Genomic DNA, 20,515 nt, shown 5'->3' on the forward strand with positions numbered 1-20,515 from the left:
AATCCACACTAAGAAACAGGAAACAGGAAGATATGACCCAGTTAGAGGAAAAAACCTCCCGATGACATAAAGTAGTTGAAACAATTAATCAAAATGTTAAAACAAATCTCCTTACTAAATTCAATGAGATGGCTAAAGAGATTATGGATATTAAGACATTGGATGAGCACAAAGAAGAATTTGAAAGCATATGTGGAAAAAAATAGCATTCTTCCAGGAAGGAAAGGTGCAATAAATGAAACTAAAAATACACTGGAATTGTAGCAGTTTGATATTTCGATGAATTCCAAAAAGAAATATTAGATTATGTTTGTAAATTGATCTTTTCTTCTGGGCATATGAGATTATATTGGATTGATTACTCGATTACTTAATCAAGTAAACCTCTTGTGTGTCAGTAGGGCATTGAGTCTTCACCCTTTGGTGGGTGGGGACTCACAGATAAAAAGCATGGCAAAGGACAGAGTTGAGGGTTTTTGATGTTGGAGTGTGATGCTGTAGCCTTAAGCTGGAACCCCGGAAAGCAAGCACACAGAGGAAAGAGAAGCAAGCCCTGGGAAGAGAGAAACCCTGAACCCAGAGAGAAGCAAAACCCTGGAAGGGAGGAACCCAGGAAGCCTGAATTCTCGCAGATGTCAGCAGCCATCTTGCTCCAACACATGAAAACAGACTTTGGTGAGGGAAGTAACTTATGCTCTAGGCCGGGTATCTGTAAACTCCTACCCCAAATAAATACCCTTTATAAAACCAACCAATTTCTGGTATTTTGCATAAACATCCCTTTGACTGACTAATACAGGAATCCTATAATAGGAGATTTGAGAAGGCAAAAGAAAGGATTGTTGAGCTTGAAGAGATGGCCTTCAAAAGTGAGCATACGAAAGAACAGATGAGGGAAGCGGATGTGGCTCAACTGATTGGGCTCCCATCTACCATATAGGAGGCCCTGGGTTCACATCCCAGGGCCTCCTTGTGAAGGCACGCTGGCCGACACCCACGCAGAGCTGGCGCAGCAAGACAACGCAACAAAGGGAGACAAGCAGACACAGAAGAACGCACAGTGAATGGACACAGAGAGTAGACAGCAAGCAAGGGGGGATAAATAAATAAAAAATAATAAATCTAAAAAAAAGAACCAATGAAGAAAAGAATAGAATAAATTGAACAAGTTCTCAGGGAACTAAATGACAGCAGAGTATGTGCAAATAGATGTGTCATGGGTGTCCCAGAAGAAGAAGAGAAGGGAAAAGGGACAGAAGGAATATTTGAAGAAATAATGGTAGAAAATTTCCCAACCCTGTTGAAGGACGTAGATATCCATGTCAAAGAAGCACATTGTACTCCCATAAAACTACTAGAAAAAAAATGTAGGGAAACATCTTAAAGACCTTGTGGTAGACAGTGTTTCTTGGACCTTATACCCAAAGCATGCGCAACAAAAGAAAAATAGAGAAATGGGGCCTCCTCAAAATTCAACGCTTTTGTACCTCACAGGACTTTGTCAAAAGAGTGAAAAGGCACCCAACTCAATGGGAGAAAATATTTGGAAATCATATGTCCAAAAAGGGTTTAATATCCAAGATACATAAAGAGATGTTACAACTCAACAATAAAAAGACAAACGACCTGATTTAAAAATGGGCAAAAGACTTGAATAGACATTTGTCCAAAGAAATACAATTGGCAAAAAAATACATGAAAAAATGTTCAATATCACTAATCATTAGGGAAATGCAAACCAAAACTACAATGAGATATCATTTCACACCTATCAGAATGGCCACTATTAAAAAGACAGAGGGGAATGGATTTTGGCTCACGTGGTTGAGCACCTGCCTCACACAAGAGAGGTCCTGGGTTCAGTTCCTGATGCCTCCTAAACAATAACAAAACAACAAGCAAAACAAATCAAAAAAACAACTCAGGGGAGCTGAAGTGGCTCAGTGATTAAGCTAAGGCTTTCTACTGAGGAGGACCCAGGTTCAACCCCTGGCCCCTGGTACCACAAAACAAACAAACAAATAAACAGATAAATAAAATAAAAAGAAAGAAAACTACAAGTGTTGTAGAGGATGTGGATAAATTCCCACTGTTGGTGGGAATGGAGAATGGTACAGCAACTGTGGACGACTGTTTGGCAGTTCCTAAAGAAGTTGAATGTAAATTTGCCACATGACCCTGCAATACCACTACTGGGTATATGCCCAGAAGAACTGAGAGCAGTGACACGAACCAACATCTGCAGACCAATGTTCATAGCAGCGTTGTTCACAGTTACAAACGTTGGAAACAACCCAGGTGTCCATCACCTGATGAATGGCTAAACAGACTGTGGCATATACACACAATGGAATATTATGCAGTTGTACAAGGAAATGAAGTTGTAAAGTATATGACAGCATGGATGAACCTGGAGATATTGTGTTGATGTAAAGCAAGCAGACACAAAGGGACAATTTCTGTGTGATTGCACTACTATAAACTAAATATATCTTGTGGAGTTAATAACTAGAATATAGGTCCTCAGAAAACACAATGAACATAGAGAATGGAAAACTGAGGATTAACTTGTGCAGAACTGTTAAAGATGATGTGTGTTAATCTTAGGAAATGAACAGAAAAGGTGAAAGTCCAACATAATGTTTGTAACTAGCAGTGCTATTGTCTGGGTATGACCGGTTGAAAGGGAAAGACTAAGGTCATGTATATTACTAAAAGGAAAGCTAAAAACTATAACATGGGATTGTATAGCATAATAAAACCTCATGTGAAATATGAACGTGGGTAAAATTGCATACATAAAACTGTTTTTCTTTGAAACTGAACAAATGTATGTTAATATTACAAGATGTTAATATCACCATCAAAAAATCACGGTATGCTAAATGCAAGCAAGCGGACAGAAAGTACTACATATTGTATGATTCCATTTATCCAGAATATAGATATAAATCAGTTTATGAAGATGGAATTAGGTTAGTTGTTATGTAGGGCCGGGGAGGGATAGAGGGATTGAGAGGTGACTGCTAAGGGTTGCAGAGTTTTTCTTTGTGGAGTGATAGAATTGTTCTAAAATTTTTTGTGGTGATGCATGCACAATACTGCGATTATACTAAAAGTCATTGATTGTACACTTTGGATAGATGGTAGTATATATATCTCAATAACACTGCTTTAAAAAAAAAAAAACAGTACAAGGTTAGCCAGCAAGTGCTGATGTAGAAGCTGTAGCAAATTATCCAGAAGATTTAACTAAGATAATTGATGAAAGTGGCTGCACTGGGGAAACGGACTTGGCCCAGTGGTTAGGGCATCCGTCTACCACATGGGAGGTCTGTGATTCAAACCCCAGGCCTCCTTGACCCGTGTGGAGCTGGCCCATGCGCAGTGCTGATGTGCGCAAGGTGTGCCACACCACGCAGGGGTGTCCCCCGTGTAGGGGAGCCCCACGCACAAGGAGTGCACCCGTGGGGAGAGCCGCCCAGCGCGAAAGAAAGTGCAGCCTGCCCAGGAATGGTGCCGCCCACACTTCCCGTGCCGCAGAAGCGGACAAAGAAACAAGACGCAGCAAATGGACACAGAGAACAGACAATCGGAAGGGGGGGGGGAATTAAAAATAAAAACTAAATCTTAAAAAAAAAAAAGAAAGTGGCTGCACTAAACAACAGATTTTCTATGTAGATGAAACAGCTGTCTTATTGGAAGAAGATGCCATCTAGGACTTTCATACCTAGATATGAGAAATCAATGCCTGGCTTCACAGCTTCAAAGGACAGGCTGACTCTCTTGTTAGGGGCTAGTGCAGCTGGTAACTTTAAGTTGAAGCCAGTGCTCATTTACCACTCCCAAAATCCCAAGGCCCTGTGCTCCTAGAACTGAAACAACAAAGCCCGGATGACAGCACATCTATTTATAACATGGTTGACTGAATATTTTAAGCCCACTGTTGAGACCTATTGTTCAGAAAAAGATTCCTTTCAAAATATGACTGCTCTTTGACGATGCGTCTGGTTACCCAGGATCACTGATGGAGATGTACAATGAGATTAATGTTGTTTATGTGCCTGCGAACACAACATTCTGCAGCCCACGGATAAAGGATTCATTCAACTGTCAAGTCTTATTATTTAAGAAATGCATTTTGTAAGGCTGTAACTGGCATAGGTAGTGATTCCTCTGATGGATCTTGGCAAAGTCAATTGAAAACCTTCTGGAAAGGATTCACCATTCTAAATGTCATTAAGAACATTCATGTAATGCTTCTGCATGTCTTGGCAGGATCTCATAGACAAGCCAAGGTAGATACTACCCCAAATAGTGGGGCTCCTGAGGGCTACGGGGACACCCACATTCCTAGTCATGGCAGATGGCTCTGGAGTTTGGTGCCTTACCAGTGGGCCCTACTTTGGAGTTTGTGCTCCTGAGTGTGACAGAATTGGACTCAGATGTGACTTCTCTACATATGCCTCTTCTGTCCCCTTTATTGAACCTATAGTTGGCACTGGAGTTGGTAGGTGTATGTCCAAGAGACTTGAATCTCTGGGCTGTCCATGTGCCAGCTGGGCCCTAAGTCTCAGTGGAGTTGCAACACCTACTCTCCAGTTCATTGGACTCACCCAGGACAACTAACAAGGAGGTGAGGATGGACAACCACCACACCAAGGAACTGAGGGAGTCTACAACTGCAAGCAAGAGAATCCCATCCATCAGCCATATGAGATCGAGGCCCCTTCTCAATTTGAGGTGGAGTGGGCATCACCATCCCAGAATCCTCAGGACTGGGGAATAAAATAAGGACTAGAATGGACTTACTGGTATTCTACTGTAGACTTACTGTGATTCTAGCAATGGAAGAAATTATATCATTGATGTGTAGACAGTGGCCACTAGAGTTGCTGAAGGCAGGGAGAGGGAAAAAGAGGTGTAATATGGGGGCATTTTTGGGACTTGGAATTGTTTTGAATAACATTGCAAAGAGGTACAGTACATTATGTATCCTGCCATAACCTACAGAATGGAGGGGGAGAGAGTGTAAACTACAATGTAGACTATAATCTATGCTGTGTGGAAATGCTCCAAAATGTGTTCATCAATTGCAAATGAATGTACCACACTAATGAAAGAAGTTGGTAATGTGGGAAAAGTGGGAGGTGTGGGGAGTGGGGCATACGGGAATCCCCTATTTTTTTATGTAACATTTTATGTAATCTATGTATCTTTTAAAAATAAATAAAAAATACATTTTTTAAAGTTTGTGATTCATGGGAGTTCAAAATATCTATATTAACAGGTGTTTGGAAGAAGCTGATTCCAACCTTCATGGATGACTTTGAGGGGTTCAAGATTTCAGTGGAGGAAGTAACTGCAGATGTGGTGGTAATAGCAAAAGAACTAGAATCCAAAGTGGAGTCTGAAAATGTGACTTCACTGCTGCAATCTCATGATAAAACTTTAACCGACAAGGAGCTGCTTCTAATGGATGAGCAAAGAAAGTGGTTTCTTAAGATGGAATCTGGTGAAGATGCCGTGAACATTGTTGAAATTACAGCCAAGGACTTAGAACGTTACATAACCTTAGTTGATAAAGCAGTGGCAGGTTTTAGAGGATTGACTCCAATTTTTAAAGAAGTTCTACTGTGGGTAAAATGCTTTCAAACTACATCACATACTACAGAGCACTCTGAAAGGAAGAGTCAATTCATGTGGCAAACTTCATTGCTGTATTATTTTAAGAAATTGTCACAGCCCCCCCTTCAGCAACCACCACCCTGATTGCTCAGCAGCCATCAACATCGAGGCAAGACCCTCCACCAGCAAAAAGATACAACTCTCTGAAAACTCAGATGACGATTATCATTTGGTAAAGTATTTTAATTAAGGTATATACATTGTTTCCTTTAAGATATAATGCTATTGCACACTTAATAGACTATAGTGTAAACTTTTATATGCATTGGGAAACCAAAAAACTCATGTGACTTACTTTACTGTGGTGGTCTGGAATTGAACCTGCAATATCCTGGAAGTATGTCTGTACACTAGACTGATTGATAAGGCATTTATGTTTCAGAAGATGGAAGATAAATCACCAACTTCTGATAGCTGACCTTTGGATTTAGTCAATAGAAAGTCATAGACCGCCTGACAGAGAGCCCAGCTAAGTGGCCAGTTACAAGCTGAACCTATTAGGCCAAGTCAGGTCAATAGGTCGTGGGGAAGGTGGCTGAGGCCAACAGCATGGGAATACAGAGTCAGATACACCAGACTCCAATCAGGTGTCTTGTCTCTGAACATCAACTGTGCCACGTAGAAAAGGGTGATAGCACCACCCAGCTATGTCTTTGGTCATTGATAGTTAAACGAGGAAAACGCAAAACACAAAGTGGGGGCGTTAGCTCCATTCTGTCAACGAGCTGGTTGGGTTGGCTGCTACCTATATATAAACTGAAATAAGGTCTAGTCTAGGAATGAACAATCCAAGGAGAACGACAAAATTGTCGGCACGAGAGGGGCAGGCATGCGATGTGGAAAAGCCAATCCTTTTGCACAAAACAGTCCCGTCCCAAGACTAGCCCGTATTAAAGGCCCGTCTTCTCCCTAATTCCTAGCCCACTCGGCTACCTCCTCCTTACCAGGGGCTGCTAATGCTCCATCAGGCGGGACAAGTACCACCCACTCACCCACGGTCTGCGACTTCCCTATCCCCAGCCAACAGGGGTAGGACCTGGTCCTAGGCAACGCTGCCTTCCGCCCCTAGCAACCACTCACTCGCCTTTCTCTTCCTATAGGCCAGTCAATTTCCTTTCTTTTTCTTATTGGGCCGCGTAATTTTATCTCGACCAATCAATGGCAGCCACGGGGACCCAACTCACTCCCACACAACTTGGGGGGGAACAGAGGGGAGATAAGTTTTCATGTCCTGCACCCAGTTCTCCCGAAGAGCACCGTACTTATCACACTATTGCGAGTCTTCGAAGAAGGAGGCTCTAAAGCATTTTCTTCTCCTTAGACCTTGTGGGGTCTGTCCCTAGCATACCCCTCCTCAGAGTGGTACGGCCCGTACGTACACGCCATCCCCGAGCCGCCGCTAGCTTGAATCCACTCTGAGGGTAGAGACGAATCCATCTGTGGCTAATAAATGGGGGCACTCTAAACCCCGGATTTCCCTGTTACTCTCCGACCACCTTCTGTTCAGCCCTTCCCCGTGGGCACGAGCCCCAGATGCGGTGGTGAGAGTAGCGCTCTCTGGTCTCGAACCGATGACGCGCAGTTCGGGGGAGGAAAGGGTGACTTGGTACAACCCGCGCGGCGCCGCGCCCCGCGCCGCCGGAAGTGAGGTGTCTCACCCCTCGAAGTTCCGGTTCGCAGGGGGTGGGGAGTGTTGTTAACCGGAGCCGCCGCCGCAGTCGCGGGGATTGAGCGGGCTCGCGGCGCTGGGCTCCTGGTGAGTGACCTGGGGTCGGACCCGGGCTGGGCTTGGGGCCCGGCTCTTCCCTTTGCGGGCCCCGAGGCCGCCGCGCCCCCTCAGCCCCGCTGCCTGCTGTCGGCCTGTCAGCCGCCTGTGCACCTCAGGCGCCAGCGCGGCCGCTCTTCCTACAGCTGCGACTCTCGCAGCTCCTGGCGCTCACAGGTGCCCGGCCGTGAGGGCACCAGGGCCAGCCAAGTGCACCCTGCCCGCTGGCCGTTTCTCGGATGCCCCGAGTGGACACTGCCCCGGGGGTTGGGGGGCGCCAGGATTCCAGGCTGACGTACCCCGTCCGCTGCCGTGGGGCGCGCGTCCGCCCTGCCCACCGTGGCAGAGCTGTCGCCGGCGCTGCCACCTGTTCGGGCTGCGCCCCCTCGCGCCTTGGCTTCTCCCTGTCCAGGCCGCGCATTCCTGCCCCTGAAGCAGGTGTCTGCTTCTGCCTCCCACCCCCGAACCTTTATTTGAGAGCCAGTGGTTACTCTTATCTCCTTCACGTCTGCTGCATTTCCTTATTGTCTCCATTAAGGAGGCGGCTTGGCAGGCAGAGTGAAAAGAGCCCTCGATTTGTAACAAGACTGACCCAGGCTCTGGGCCTTGCCCCAGTGTGAGCCCTTAATCCCGTCAAGTCTGAATTTTATTATCTGTAAAATGGGGGGTGGCGGGGTGGGGCATATACCCTTGATCTGGGTGATTATGAGAGTGAAGTGAGATTTTTTTTTTCTTTCTCCTATTTATTGACACCGCGCGTCAGGCATTATGCAAGGTGTGCACGGTTCAAGTATGGCCAAGTTGTCTTCCTCCCTGTCCCCACGTAGGTCTCTGGGCCAGGGCGATGTTCCGCACCACAGTGATGATGGCTGCCAGCCTGGCGCTGACCGGGGCTGTGGTGGCTCATGCCTACTACCTCAAGCACCAGTTCTACCCCACTGTGGTGTACTTGACCAAGTCCAGTCCCAGCATGGCAGTGAGTTCAGGGCTCAGGGAGGGAGGTACTCTCGGGGAGGGAAGGAGTCTGCCTGGGACAGGGGCAGGGCTAGAGGTCAGGTAAGTCGGGGAAGGGAGCTAGCCACCAGCTCCTTGACTTTGAATGTTATGTTGGGGGTGTGGGGAGGTTCCTGAGTGATGACCCCCAGGCAGGGGAGAGCAAAAAGTGATCTCAAGCCATAGCCTCTCTCCACTCCCAGGTCCTATACATCCAGGCCTTCGTCCTTGTCTTCCTCTTGGGCAAAGTGATGGGCAAGGTGTTCTTTGGGCAGCTGAGAGCAGCAGAGATGGAGGTAAGGTGGTGGTGCCTCCAAAGGTGAGGGGCAGGGAGCTGGGGAAGCAGAAAGTGTGGGTTCCACAGTATTCCCTGCCTACCCCCCAGCACCTCCTGGAACGTTCCTGGTATGCTGTCACTGAGACTTGTCTTGCCTTCACTGTTTTTCGAGATGACTTCAGCCCCCGCTTTGTTGCACTCTTCACTCTCCTTCTCTTCCTCAAGTGTTTCCACTGGCTTGCTGAGGACCGTGTGGACTTTGTGAGTCGGGCTGGGGGTTCTCTAGAGCAGGTGGAAGCCAATGAGTGGCTAATGGGCAGGCTTGTGGAGGAGTGAGGACTGGATGGGGATGTGGGGTGCACTCCAACCTCCCTGACGGGCTCCCTCTCTGCTCTGCCTCAGATGGAACGCAGCCCCAACATCTCCTGGCTTTTTCACTGCCGCATTGTTTGTGAGTGAGCCTGACGGGAAGTGAGGGAAGGGAGTTGGAGGGTAGAGAAGCACCATGGAGGAGTGGAGCATGAAAAGTGACTTTTTGTGGACCTATACCCCAAGCACAGGCTGTCCCCTCTGCCCACAGCTGTACAGGAAAGATAAATTAGGAAATTAATTTGCATTGTCTCTCCGCACTGTTCCACTCCAGGGCTTCTCAACTGCCTAGGCTATCATCTCTCTGCCTGCTCACCTGGAGCTTGGGCTGCCCCAATGTCTCCCCAGGCAGAACTGGAGTTCCCAAAGGGCTGGGTTTGGCGGAGTGTGCTTATCTGACTAGATGGCTGGGGTCGTGGTGAGCTTGAGGGTGGGGGCTGTCCTAGAGCAGGAAGTGGCTGTGAGGCCCTGGGCTGACCCCACACCCCCCCCACCTGGGGGTCCCCACAGCCCTCATGTTCCTTCTGGGTATCCTGGACTTCCTCTTCGTCAGCCATGCCTATCACAGCATCCTGACCCGTGGGGCCTCTGTGCAGCTGGTGTTTGGCTTTGAGGTAAAACTCGCCGGGGAGGTTGGGGGGACAAGCCTGCAGTGGCACCATATGTGTCTTAAATAACCCAGCAAATCCTTACTTAGCACCTGCTCTGGGCCAGCCCCCATACTGGCCACTAAGGAGCAGAGATGAGCTAGACACAGCCCCTGCCTTCCACATGCTCAGTGCTAGGTGACTGGGGAAGACAAACAGAGGCGAGGACAGGGGCTGGAGCCATGACCTGGCTACTCAGGAAAGGCTTCTTGGAGAGAGATGCTAGAGCTGACTGTTGATGGACAGGAAAGAATTAGCTCAATGGACAAGTGGTGGGTAGGGGGTCATGTCTCGGGCAGAGAGAGTGTGTGTTCAATGAAGACAGCTCAGTGACAACAGCTGACACAGTTGAGTGCTGTTTCAGACCCTGTGCTGAGTACTTGACCTGCATCTCTTTTAATGGAGCAAAACAACACTACTTAAGAGAACAGTTATTTCTGTCATTTTACGGAGAGGTTCAGTGAGTTGCCTGCAGTCACACTAGCTGGTAATCAGAGGAGTCAGGAGGACCCTGGCTGGCTGTGTCCCGAGCCTGTGCTTAGGCCTGGGGGTAGCAGTGTGGCTGGCGCAGCAGGGGAGCCGCGTGCTTACGCAGCGCTCCCCCCATCCCCTAGTATGCCATCCTGATGACTATGGTCCTCACCATCTTCATCAAGTATGTGCTGCACTCCGTCGACCTCCAGAGCGAGAACCCTTGGGACAACAAGGCCGTGTACATGCTCTACACAGAGCTGTTTACAGGTGAGCGCCTGGGCCCGCCCCAGCCTAGACCAGCACCCCCGGCTCTTCCTCTCAGGGCCTGTGACCTGCTGCTCTCCGCCTCCCTCCACCCCTGCAGGCTTCATCAAGGTTCTGCTGTACATGGCCTTCATGACCATCATGATCAAGGTGCACACCTTCCCTCTCTTTGCTATCCGACCCATGTACCTGGCCATGAGGTGAGTTCAGCCCTGCTCCATCACCCATCGACCCTTCCCAGACTCCTCCTCTCCCACCTTTACACCCATCTGTCCTTTTAGGCAGTTCAAGAAAGCTGTGACGGATGCCATCATGTCTCGCCGAGCCATCCGCAACATGAACACACTGTGAGTGGACTCGTCCAGCTGCTCCCCCAAGCTCTCTCCTGTGTTCTCCTGCCTCCATCTCTGGTCCTGACTATGTCCCTCGCCTGTCCTAACCAGGTATCCAGATGCCACCCCAGAGGAACTCCAGGCGATGGACAACGTCTGCATCATCTGCAGAGAAGAGATGGTGACTGGCGCCAAGAGACTGCCCTGCAACCACATTTTCCACACCAGGTCGGAGGACATGGGGAGCCTGCACAGCAAGGACAGGCCCCGGGAGGGAAGCCCCATAGGTCCTGCTCACCACTCCCTGGTCTTGGCTCCCAGCTGCCTGCGTTCCTGGTTCCAGCGGCAGCAGACCTGCCCTACCTGCCGTATGGATGTTCTTCGAGCATCGCTGCCGGCCCAGTCACCTCCACCCCCTGAGCCTGCGGACCAGGGGCCACCACCTGCTCCCCATCCCCCACCACTCCTGCCCCAGCCCCCCAACTGTGAGTGCCTCCCTTGTTTTGTTTGGCACTTTCCCTGGGCCTGGGCTCGGGAGGTTCTGAAGTGAATCGGATGTCCCTCATAGTCTGGGCTGGGGCAAGCATAAATGGGGAAAACAGAAACAATCCTGCATGATTACTGCTGAGTTGGGGGCAAGCTTGCGCCAGTGGGAGCAGAGAACAGAGTTCCCAGCAACCTAGTACCTGCCTGGAAGTTGAGTCTATCTCAGTTTGACCATTTTCTTACCTCTCCTCCCTCCAGTTCCCCAGGGCCTCCTGCCTCCCTTTCCTCCAGGCATGTTCCCGCTGTGGCCCCCCATGGGCCCCTTCCCACCTGTCCCACCTCCCCCCAGCTCAGGAGAGGCTGTGGCCCCTCCGTCCACCGGTGCAGGTGAGTTGGGTACTGCAGCAGTTGGGGGGATGGTGCAGGGAACCGGGGGCCCAGCCAACGCTCATGGGCGTCTCCCTGCCCTGCTCTTCAGCAGCTCTTTCACGGCCCGGTGGAGCATCCACGTCCACAGCTGCTGGCACCACTGCCGCCTCTGCCCTGGCACCTGGCTCTGCCCCTACCCCAGAGGCTGGCCCCACCCCAGGCTTCCCCTTCCCTCCTCCCTGGATGGGCATGCCCTTGCCTCCACCCTTTGGTAAGTCGGGCCACTCTCAGGGCTGTTCTGGGGTGGGGGGGAGGTGTTAGGCCCAAGCTGAGCCTCTCCTTTTACAGGTTTCCCCCCAATGCCTGTGCCCCCTGCGGGCTTTGCTGGGCTGACCCCTGAGGAGCTGCAAGCTCTGGAGGGCCATGAGCGGCAACACCTGGAGGCACGGCTGCAGAGCCTTCGCAACATCCACACGCTGCTGGACGCCGCCATGCTGCAGATCAACCAGTACCTCACCGTGCTTGCCTCCTTGGGGTGCGTGTGCACAGGGGACCTGGGTATGTGGGGGTGGAGCTGCCAAGAGTGCCAAAGGGGCCTTTGTCTCCCCTGGCACCCTGGCACATGCAGGCCACCTCTCTGCAGGCACATCCAGCTTCGGAGGGTTTGGGTGATTCTCCATGCCCTTTGCTCCTCCCACTCCAGACAAGATGTCTGGATGCAAGTGGGAGTGGTGTTTATTAAGAGCTGACCTTGAATCTTGCTTCTTTATGTTTTTTCTAAAAACTCTAAATTTTTCATCATCCTCAGGGCTTTACAGTTCCTCATCTAACACCTTCCTGACATATGGTGACACTGTAACTGGGAGTTACAGCTCTAAACGAGACAGCAAATAGGAGAAAGTCACTGAGAGCCAGCTGGGCCTGAGTTCAAGCTCTGGTCTCCTTACTCACTTGCTCTATGGCCTCTGTCACCTTATCTGGAAAGAGGAATTGCAATTCCTCTTCACAGGCACATGCACAGTGCCCAGCACCAGCAGTAGAGACACCTGCAGTGGAGCTGGGTCTGTGATTTTTGCAATGGGCTGCGTAGGACTGGTACCCCCTCGGTCCAGTGCAGGGAGGAGACTGCAGGGGAACAGTGAGCAAGGCCAACGGCCACTGCCTGCAAGTGGTTTACAGCCTACAGTGCATGGTCCCAGGGCCCATGAATGTGTGGCTCCATCCCAGAATTCACTCAGCAAATGGTCACTGTCTACTGGCCACTGGGACCACTGGCATGTCAGTACTGGCTTCTTCCCTGCAAGGCTCATCAAAGGCCAGGAACGCCACTGCGGCCCGGCCCAGCCCAAGATGCCAAAGCAGGGCCCACCTCTGTCCCTTCTCTCCTAGGCCCTCCCGGCCCACCACTTCAGGCAGCCCCACAGAGGAGGCTGCCCCTACAGCTGCTACTGCTGCCTCTTCCACTAGCATTCCCAGCTCTGAGGCCACCACCCCATCCCCAGGACCCTCCCCACCAGCCCCTGAAACTGAACACCCTCCAGGTAGGTGTGGTCAGTCCACAGTGGGGTGGGGCGGGGGGCTTCTCTGGGCTCTACCCCTGACCTCTCTGCCCCCCAGCTCCTGAATCAGTGGGCACTGAGGAGCTGTCTGAGGACGGGGAACCTGATGCAGCAGAGCTTCGCCGCCGCCGCCTGCAGAAGTTGGAGTCTCCTGTTGCCCACTGACACTGCCCAGTCTCAGCCCCTGTCCCCACTCTCGAGCAGCCCTCGCTGGAACATGTCCTGCCACCAAGTGCCAGCTCCCTCTTTATCTGCACCAGGGAGTAGTAACCCCCAGCTCTAAGAAAGAGGTGGCGGCATTCCCTAGACCAAGTGGGAAAAGACCCGAATCGCCATGATTCCAGTCTTTATAGTTCCAGTCTGCCGTGGGGGGCTGGGTCAGTTCCAGCCTTCCTTCAATTCTTCAGTCCCGTGTTCTGCTGGGGCCTGGCTAGCCCAGGGAAGGCAGAAAGGCTTGGCCTGAGATGCCCCCTTGTTCCTCCACCCCGAAGAAGGGGTAGCCCCTCCAAGCCCTACTTGTGTGTGCGGAGTCGCTCCAGTGCTGAACAGTATTAGCTCCCGTTCCAAAGTGTGGTGTGGACTCGAGGGGGGCCCAAGCAGGCCAGGGCCTCGCTCCCTGCCCCACCAGCCAAGACTGGTACCGATTGCCCTTTCTGACCCTGATCTCCTCAGAAGCCCCTTGTGGTGGTGGCTGTGCCCCCTATGCCCTGTGGCATTTCTATGTCTTACTGGCAACCACACAACTCAGGGAAAGGAGTGCCTGGGGGGGGGCAGGCAGGCGGCACTGAGGGACCCTGCCCCGCCCCTCCCCTAGGTCCCTCTCCCCCTGCGGCTTCTCTCATGTGAGACTGCCCCATCTCACCCAGCAGCCACTGCCCAGCCTCATTCCAGGCCGAGGCCCAGTGCGTCTGCTCCTTAACCACTGCAAACCCGAGTGTGAGGAAGGCCACTTCTCAACTTGCAGAACTTTTCCTGAGTTTAGAAGAATTGGTGTTCCTTCCTTCCTGGTGTCTTTTGGCTTAAATTTTGTCTTCTGAATTTGAATGCTTGACCCAAGATAGAGCAGCAGGAGTGCCAGACTCCTGGCCTTTCCAGTTTAGAAAAGGCGTTTGGTCAGGTACGGACCACAGGAGCCAAGGCCTACCTGGCCATCTTTGTTCCCCTTTGGTTTTGTGTTACAAGAGTTGCTGGAGACAGTTTCAGATGATTATTTAATTTGTAAATATTGTACAAATTTTAATAGCTTAAATTGTATATACAGCCAAATAAAAACTTGCATTAACAATTGGTGGGGCTGGTGTCATAGGGTCAGTGTCAGGCTACTTTTCCTTGCTCAAGGTGTCAACTAGAGAATGGCCTGGAGCTTGCAGGAGTGAGGGTTTTATTTAGAGGACAGTTCAGCCTTTGGGCAGTGCTGATTTAACTATTAGGAAGCAGATCCATATACTTACAGAGACCCTGGGCTCCAGAGAAAGCAAGTTCCTCGCCTTAGGTAGTGGTAGTGGAGGCAGGATCTAAACCTTGTCTTAGCCAATGTGATGGTAGGTTCAGGTGGGGTGAGGTAGAAGAGAGGACTTAGGTCTTTGGCCCCTGAGATTCCAAGGAGGGGCAAGTGTGGAGGCTGTTTTATATGGGATGGGACAGAATGGGTTGGCAGGGACAAAAGCCAGCATCTTGCTGCCTGCAAACTCCCTGTCCAGCCTTGAAACCAGGTTACCAGGCTGAGGGCAGAGGCTCTTTTGGGCTCCTTGGAATTCCCAAGCACTCCCTCACGGTTAGGCCAACCAAAGCAAACCATTTAATTTCCTAGTGTTTCTGTTTTCAGAATCTTGGAAAGCCAGTCGGGCCCAATTTGGTCTGGAAAAGAACAGAGACCCCAGCCAGGCCTTCTGCCTCTCCACAGGTAGAAAGAGCCCAGGGGTTAAGAGGCATTCGTTCCTGTGCCCAGCCCTGGTAAGACCTACAGGACATAAGTCTGAGTCGTCTGTTAGTTTCCATTCAAGCCAGCTCTGGCCTAGAGCAGGGGCTCGGGAGTGTACGCAGCAGTCAGCTCAGGAGGGCCAGGGGACTGAGGAAGAGAAGGGTCCCTAACAGGTCTGTTGTGTGCAGCTTCCCTTAAACTGGGCTGAGCTGTTGCTTCCACTAGAGGAGCAGTCACCACCCCAGAATTTGAATAGCTGAGTCCAAAGAGCCCCAGTGAGAGGAAAGTGAAAGTGGGGAGCGGCAGCTAATGCCTCCCACTAGCTCGGCTATTCCTAGTGGGTCTCCACTGTAGATAGCCCTTCCCCATGGTGACACCTGAGCGGAGTCGCATTTCTCTCTCCATGCAGGCAAGGCCTTTATCCCTCACCCTGCCCTTTCCCAGCCCTTACCCCTATTCTCTCAATAACCCGTCCCTTGGCTCCAACACCCACCTCCCTCCCCCAAGGTTGCCAGTCTGGGGGGGATGCTGTCATAGGCTGCTCAGTGGGGCCTCAGAAGCCCTTCTCCAGGAGCCAAGCTTTGAGCTGCTGATCAACGTAGCCCTTGACCCGCAGGGTACCTGTTACCTCGTTGACCTGGGTAACAGGTGTCTTCCCCAGCAGTGGGCTCAGAAAATCCTCCACATCCTTCTGCAGGGCCTGGGAGAAGACAATGAACAGGTCTGGCTGGAGCCCCTCTCCACGAGAGGACAGGGAAAGCAGTCCTGGCCTTCTGGGTTCCCACCCTCTGAGCCCTGAAAGGTCAGAACCAGACACTGACGCATCCAAACACTTACCCAGATGTCGCCCTCCACCTTCCGGATCACTGTCATCTGACGGTTGCCATGTGTGATATCCTTGTAGACAGGAATGTTATGCATCCGAGAGCGCCGCACGAAATAAGGCAGGTTGGGTGGGGTGTCTGAGACAGGAAGCCAGAGTAATAAGCCAACTCTTCCCAGACCTTCGTCCCACTAGGCCAATGGTCCTTCTTCCCCTTGCAGTCTGTAGAGGGTCAGTGCACTGGGTCACACCCCCTTCAGACTCCAGGTCAGAGGCCTCCCCCTTCCCTAAATTTAGGGTCATGGGACCAGCTTGTTCACCGTGGTACCCCAAGGTCTAGCACAGGGCCTGGCACTGAGTAGGTATTCAGTAAATATCCATGGAATAAAGAAATGAAGTCAAGGCCAAGGCCTCCCTGGATCTTTGGGTCCTCCTCTGAGGCCAATCCTTGCCCTTCTCAAGCCATCCCCATCACCCAGCTCACCCTGCGGGGGCTGCCAGCCACTGGGGGTGGAATACTGTTCATGCTTTGGGGGCTTTGGAATGCTGGTTGGGGGTATAAGGCGCTCCACAAACTGGTATTCGTGCACAGACTCCACAAAACTGGTGTAATCAGGAGGCCCCTGGGTCTGGCTCTGAGGAAAAAGAAAACAAAACAAAATCCATCTCATAGTCAGCCTGCCCACCACTAACCCACCCAACACAGGATGGGTAGAACATTAGTAAATGGAGAGGGAAGCATTACAGGCAGAGAGACTGGATTAAATAAAAGGCTGGAGGTAAAGAAAACACCAGATTTCAGATTGTGAGTGCAGGGGGTACAGGTGGGACTGGAAAAAGTTAAACACTTTGAAGGATCTGTGGTACTCAAATGAAAGTATGTGTTTACATCTGGAAAGCCGATTAACCATAAATCTGACCAATATAGCACTTTTCAGTATTTTAAAATTTCCTTTGTACATTCTGTTGAATTATTCTAATTCAGGACTAGGCACTTTGAGCAACTGTGATAATTTCCTACCTACACTCATTCAATGAGAGGCCCCCTCCTGGAAAGTTTTAGCCTCTTACAGTCACTGCCAGGCATTGTATTAGGTGCTTTATGGGCCTTGTTTCTATTTAATTCTTATAAGGCCACAAGTTATATATTTTACTACCCTTTTTTTTTACAGTTAAGAAAAAGTAAGTCATTAAGGAAATAATAGTCTACCTAAGGTCACACTATACAAACCGTCCTCCCATCCTCCCAGCCTACAGATCCTTCTTATAAACACTTCTCCCAAAACACCCCGGAGTCCTAATAGGCCCAGGGGCTACAACGAAAGCAGGGAAGCAGGATGAAGTGGCCTGCCTAAAAGGAGCCCTGGGATCCCAGAAATGTTGCCAATGATCTGGGGTTGGCCCCTACTCTGTGAAATGGTTTAATTTCCTCTTCGAATAACTGGACAGTGAGCCTCGACGTACCGCCCTTCCCGGCTCTAGCTAACCAGGCTGCCCTCCCGCCAAGTTCCATCCTCCACACGCCCGAAGCCGCGTTCCGGGCCCGGCCTCCTTCCCTCTCATTCTTGTGCTCCAGCCATTTGCCACCGATCGGACGCGGTATCCAGGGCTCCAACAAACAGTGAGCCTCACATCCAAGCCTCTGCCCTCAACCCTAAACTCAGCCGCTCTCACCAGATGCCGTAGCGCGCGGCCCGGCTGGAAGCCTTTTCTCCAGCTCCGCAACGCAGCCTGAAACACGGGCGCGGCCATCTTGATTTGCCCCCACGCTAGGCTTCTGCGCATGCGCCCCGCCCTGTTCCCCCCCCTTTCCTGAGCACCGCCCGGTCCCGCCCTTTCCTGAGCACCGCCCGGTCCCGCCCTTTCCTGAGCCCCGCCCAGCCCCGCCCTTTTCTGAGCACCGCCCGGAACCGCCCTTTCCTGATTACCGCCCAGAACCGCCCTTCCCTGAGCACCGCCCGGGATGGGAAGAGCGCCTGCGCGATGCTTAAAGGGGCGGGGCTAGGGTGGCCGAGGGCGGTACAAAAGCAGAGCCCGGGGCAGTCGCTCAGTAGTGACGTTAGACTTCTCAGGCGGCAAGGAAGTACGAACTCTTGTTCCTTCCTCTTTCTCGACTCCATCTTCGGCGTAGCGGCAGCAGCGGCCTTAGCTCAGGTAAGATTTGGACCACGATTGGTTCCGGAGCGCTTAATGTCGCGTTGGTCGTGAGTTTACAGGGAGAGGGAGAAAGAGAGGAACAGGGGCTGCTCTGTGGGCCTGCCTCCGGGCCCCCCACAACCTCCCTGGCAGGCCCAACCTTCCGTCCCCACGTGAGACTTCGCGACCACCTCCATCCCGGAGCGATCCTCTCCGGCCCGCCGCCCGTTCTCTCCCGGAGCATTTGTCTCTTACAAGCTTTTTTTTCCGCAGTCGCCAACATGCAGCTTTTTGTCCGCGCCCAGGAACTACACACCCTCGAGGTGACGGGCCAGGAAACGGTCGCCCAGATCAAGGTAAGGCTCTTTGGTGCTCTCTGGGTTCCATTCCCTTGTGCCCTTCACCTTCATCTCCTGCGGGAGTGCTTACAATCCTCATTTTCCTCTGTAGGCCTATGTAGCGTCCCGGGAGGGCATTGCCCCAGAAGATCAAGTCGTGCTCCTGGCAGGCACGCCCCTGGAGGATGAGGCTACCCTGGGCCAGTGTGGGGTGGAGGCCCTCACCACTCTGGAAGTAGCCGGCCGCATGCTTGGAGGTGAGTGGGAAAGGAGTGTCCTTTGAGCTGCCGTAAGCTCCCGGTGGGTGTGCAGTGGACAGTCTGGCAAGTGTAGTGTCATTTGTATTTCAATCACTTGCCTCATCTGGCTGCCAGTAGTTGAGGCCAGACCCTCTATGATATTCTCCAGTCCTTGCTTAAAGCTGGGGCCTGGGAAATCCTGAAGTGAACCCCCAGAATGTGTCAGACTAGCACATCCCTTAGGTTAGAGGTCCAGCTAATCTCTACTGTTTGGTTCTCATTTCTTATTGGGCCCAGCTTGACTTTTAAAAGCTTGAGTTCAGGGAGGAGGGGTTTTGCTGGGTGGGTCCTTCTCGCTCTCTAAACTTCTTGCTGTTCCCTTTTCCTCACCACAGGTAAAGTTCATGGTTCCCTGGCTCGTGCTGGCAAAGTGAGAGGTCAGACTCCCAAGGTAAGTGAGAGTATGAGTGGTATTCTTTGGTCTCTGTTTTTTCTTGTCACTGGAAAGCCAAGGCTCTTCTCCTGTCTCCCTTCCTCCTGGGAGATGAGCCTGTGGGAAGGGATGCCAGGCGTGGAAGAGGTCAGTCAGGGTCTGATCACCCCTCTCTTCCTAGGTGGCCAAACAGGAGAAGAAGAAGAAGAAGACGGGCCGGGCCAAGCGGCGGATGCAGTACAACCGACGTTTTGTCAATGTTGTGCCCACCTTTGGCAAGAAGAAGGGTCCTAATGCCAACTCTTAAGTTCTTTGTAACCCTGGCTTTCTCTAATAAAGCCATTTAGCCCAGTTATGTTGTTGATTCACCTTTATTTGCAAGGTCTCAGGGTGTGGTTTTTAGGTGCTGGTCGTGTGCCCCTTAGAAGAACAGTGAGGGTTCATTTTGTTTCTTGGCAATGTCAAATTAGAAAAGACAGGGCCTTTGGTCTGGAGAGAAGTGGTAAAGTGCCAGCACTTAAGATGTAGAGTTGGGGATCTCCAGATCCCAAATAACTTCATAAATCACCCTTAGGTCTGGACTTTTAACAGAGAAGGTAGCAGGAGTCATTGTGGAAAGTTTTATGGAGACAGTAATGGAAGGGGGAGGAGTCAAATAGAAGATGAAGCAGGGAACACCCATCCGACCCTCCCCTGAACTTTGGACCAGCTGTGGGCTTCATAGAGTCTGCCACGGTCTGGCTAGCTGACTTTGCTAACCTAATCACAGACGTCTAGTTAGGTGATTGTTTCAGTGTTCCCAGATGTGGAGCTTCTTTGGGGCTAATGGAGGTTTACATCCTAGCAACTGAGGCTTCCAACACGTTTGTGCCCATCCGTTCAGCCAGCTAACATTATTGAGCCTGCTGCTGCTTGGGATACAGCATGCCCCAGGATATGGTAGCACAGACCCTGGCCTCTGGACTTTGCGTGGGTTTGGATCCTGGCTGTCTGGCCTTGAATTAACTATTTACTCTCCCACCTCTTCAGAGTTGCTGTGAGGATTAAATGTAGTAAAGGATGTAAAGTGCCTGGATTTTACCTGCCATGTAGAAGAAAGTGTGCAAACTTGGCCATTTTTGTCTGTAGCGATTTAAAGAAGGCATGGCCCCCTACCCTTAGGAGCTTGAGTAAGTTAAGTAGGGTGCTGTGATGAAAGGGGGGGGTGTCCTTCAGTGGACCTCTAAGGAAGGACTGTGAAGATGGCATAGGTGAGACTCTGAAGTAGAAAGAGCCAAGTGATGAGATGGGGGGAGTTCGGCCCAGAGAACTGCAAAGGCAGAGGAGGGTGGGGGAGGCTGGCAGATGCTGCAGGACTCTGGAGAATATTTGAGGTTTGAATAAGTGCAATGGGGGATCCCAA

The 20,515-nt window shown here is 51.2% G+C and overlaps 3 protein-coding genes across 4 annotated transcripts; 2 read left to right on the forward strand and 1 right to left on the reverse strand.

Annotated features, from left to right (window-relative positions):
* The first annotated feature begins 7,067 nt into the window (after positions 1-7,067).
* Positions 7,068-14,508, forward strand: SYVN1 (synoviolin 1). Of its 2 annotated transcripts, none has more exons than XM_004478581.5 (16): positions 7,068-7,444; positions 8,281-8,429; positions 8,650-8,742; positions 8,832-8,984; positions 9,126-9,174; positions 9,603-9,706; positions 10,354-10,480; positions 10,578-10,677; positions 10,759-10,824; positions 10,921-11,037; positions 11,131-11,294; positions 11,554-11,682; positions 11,774-11,935; positions 12,013-12,199; positions 13,054-13,205; positions 13,282-14,508. In XM_004478581.5, the coding sequence occupies exons 2-16, from the start codon at positions 8,298-8,300 to the stop codon at positions 13,386-13,388; spliced, it is 1,842 nt and encodes a 613-aa protein (XP_004478638.1). In that variant the 5' UTR covers positions 7,068-7,444; positions 8,281-8,297; the 3' UTR covers positions 13,389-14,508. The 2 variants fall into 2 exon arrangements, with proteins under 2 accessions (XP_004478638.1, XP_004478639.1); XM_004478582.5 differs by having other exon boundaries at positions 7,340-7,444; positions 11,777-11,935.
* Positions 14,421-17,767, reverse strand: MRPL49 (mitochondrial ribosomal protein L49). The gene is made up of 4 exons (XM_004478583.4): positions 17,642-17,767; positions 16,452-16,602; positions 15,982-16,106; positions 14,421-15,844 (listed from the first exon to the last, which is right to left on the reverse strand). The coding sequence occupies exons 1-4, from the start codon at positions 17,750-17,752 to the stop codon at positions 15,698-15,700; spliced, it is 534 nt and encodes a 177-aa protein (XP_004478640.3). The 5' UTR covers positions 17,753-17,767; the 3' UTR covers positions 14,421-15,697.
* Positions 17,768-17,989: 222 nt separating this feature from the next.
* Positions 17,990-19,464, forward strand: FAU (FAU ubiquitin like and ribosomal protein S30 fusion). The gene is made up of 5 exons (XM_004478580.5): positions 17,990-18,121; positions 18,377-18,459; positions 18,554-18,698; positions 19,076-19,131; positions 19,295-19,464. The coding sequence occupies exons 2-5, from the start codon at positions 18,385-18,387 to the stop codon at positions 19,418-19,420; spliced, it is 402 nt and encodes a 133-aa protein (XP_004478637.1). The 5' UTR covers positions 17,990-18,121; positions 18,377-18,384; the 3' UTR covers positions 19,421-19,464.
* Positions 19,465-20,515: the final 1,051 nt, after the last annotated feature.

Source organism: Dasypus novemcinctus, chromosome 10, assembly GCF_030445035.2.
Source record: "Dasypus novemcinctus isolate mDasNov1 chromosome 10, mDasNov1.1.hap2, whole genome shotgun sequence".
Lineage (NCBI taxonomy): Eukaryota > Metazoa > Chordata > Mammalia > Cingulata > Dasypodidae > Dasypus > Dasypus novemcinctus.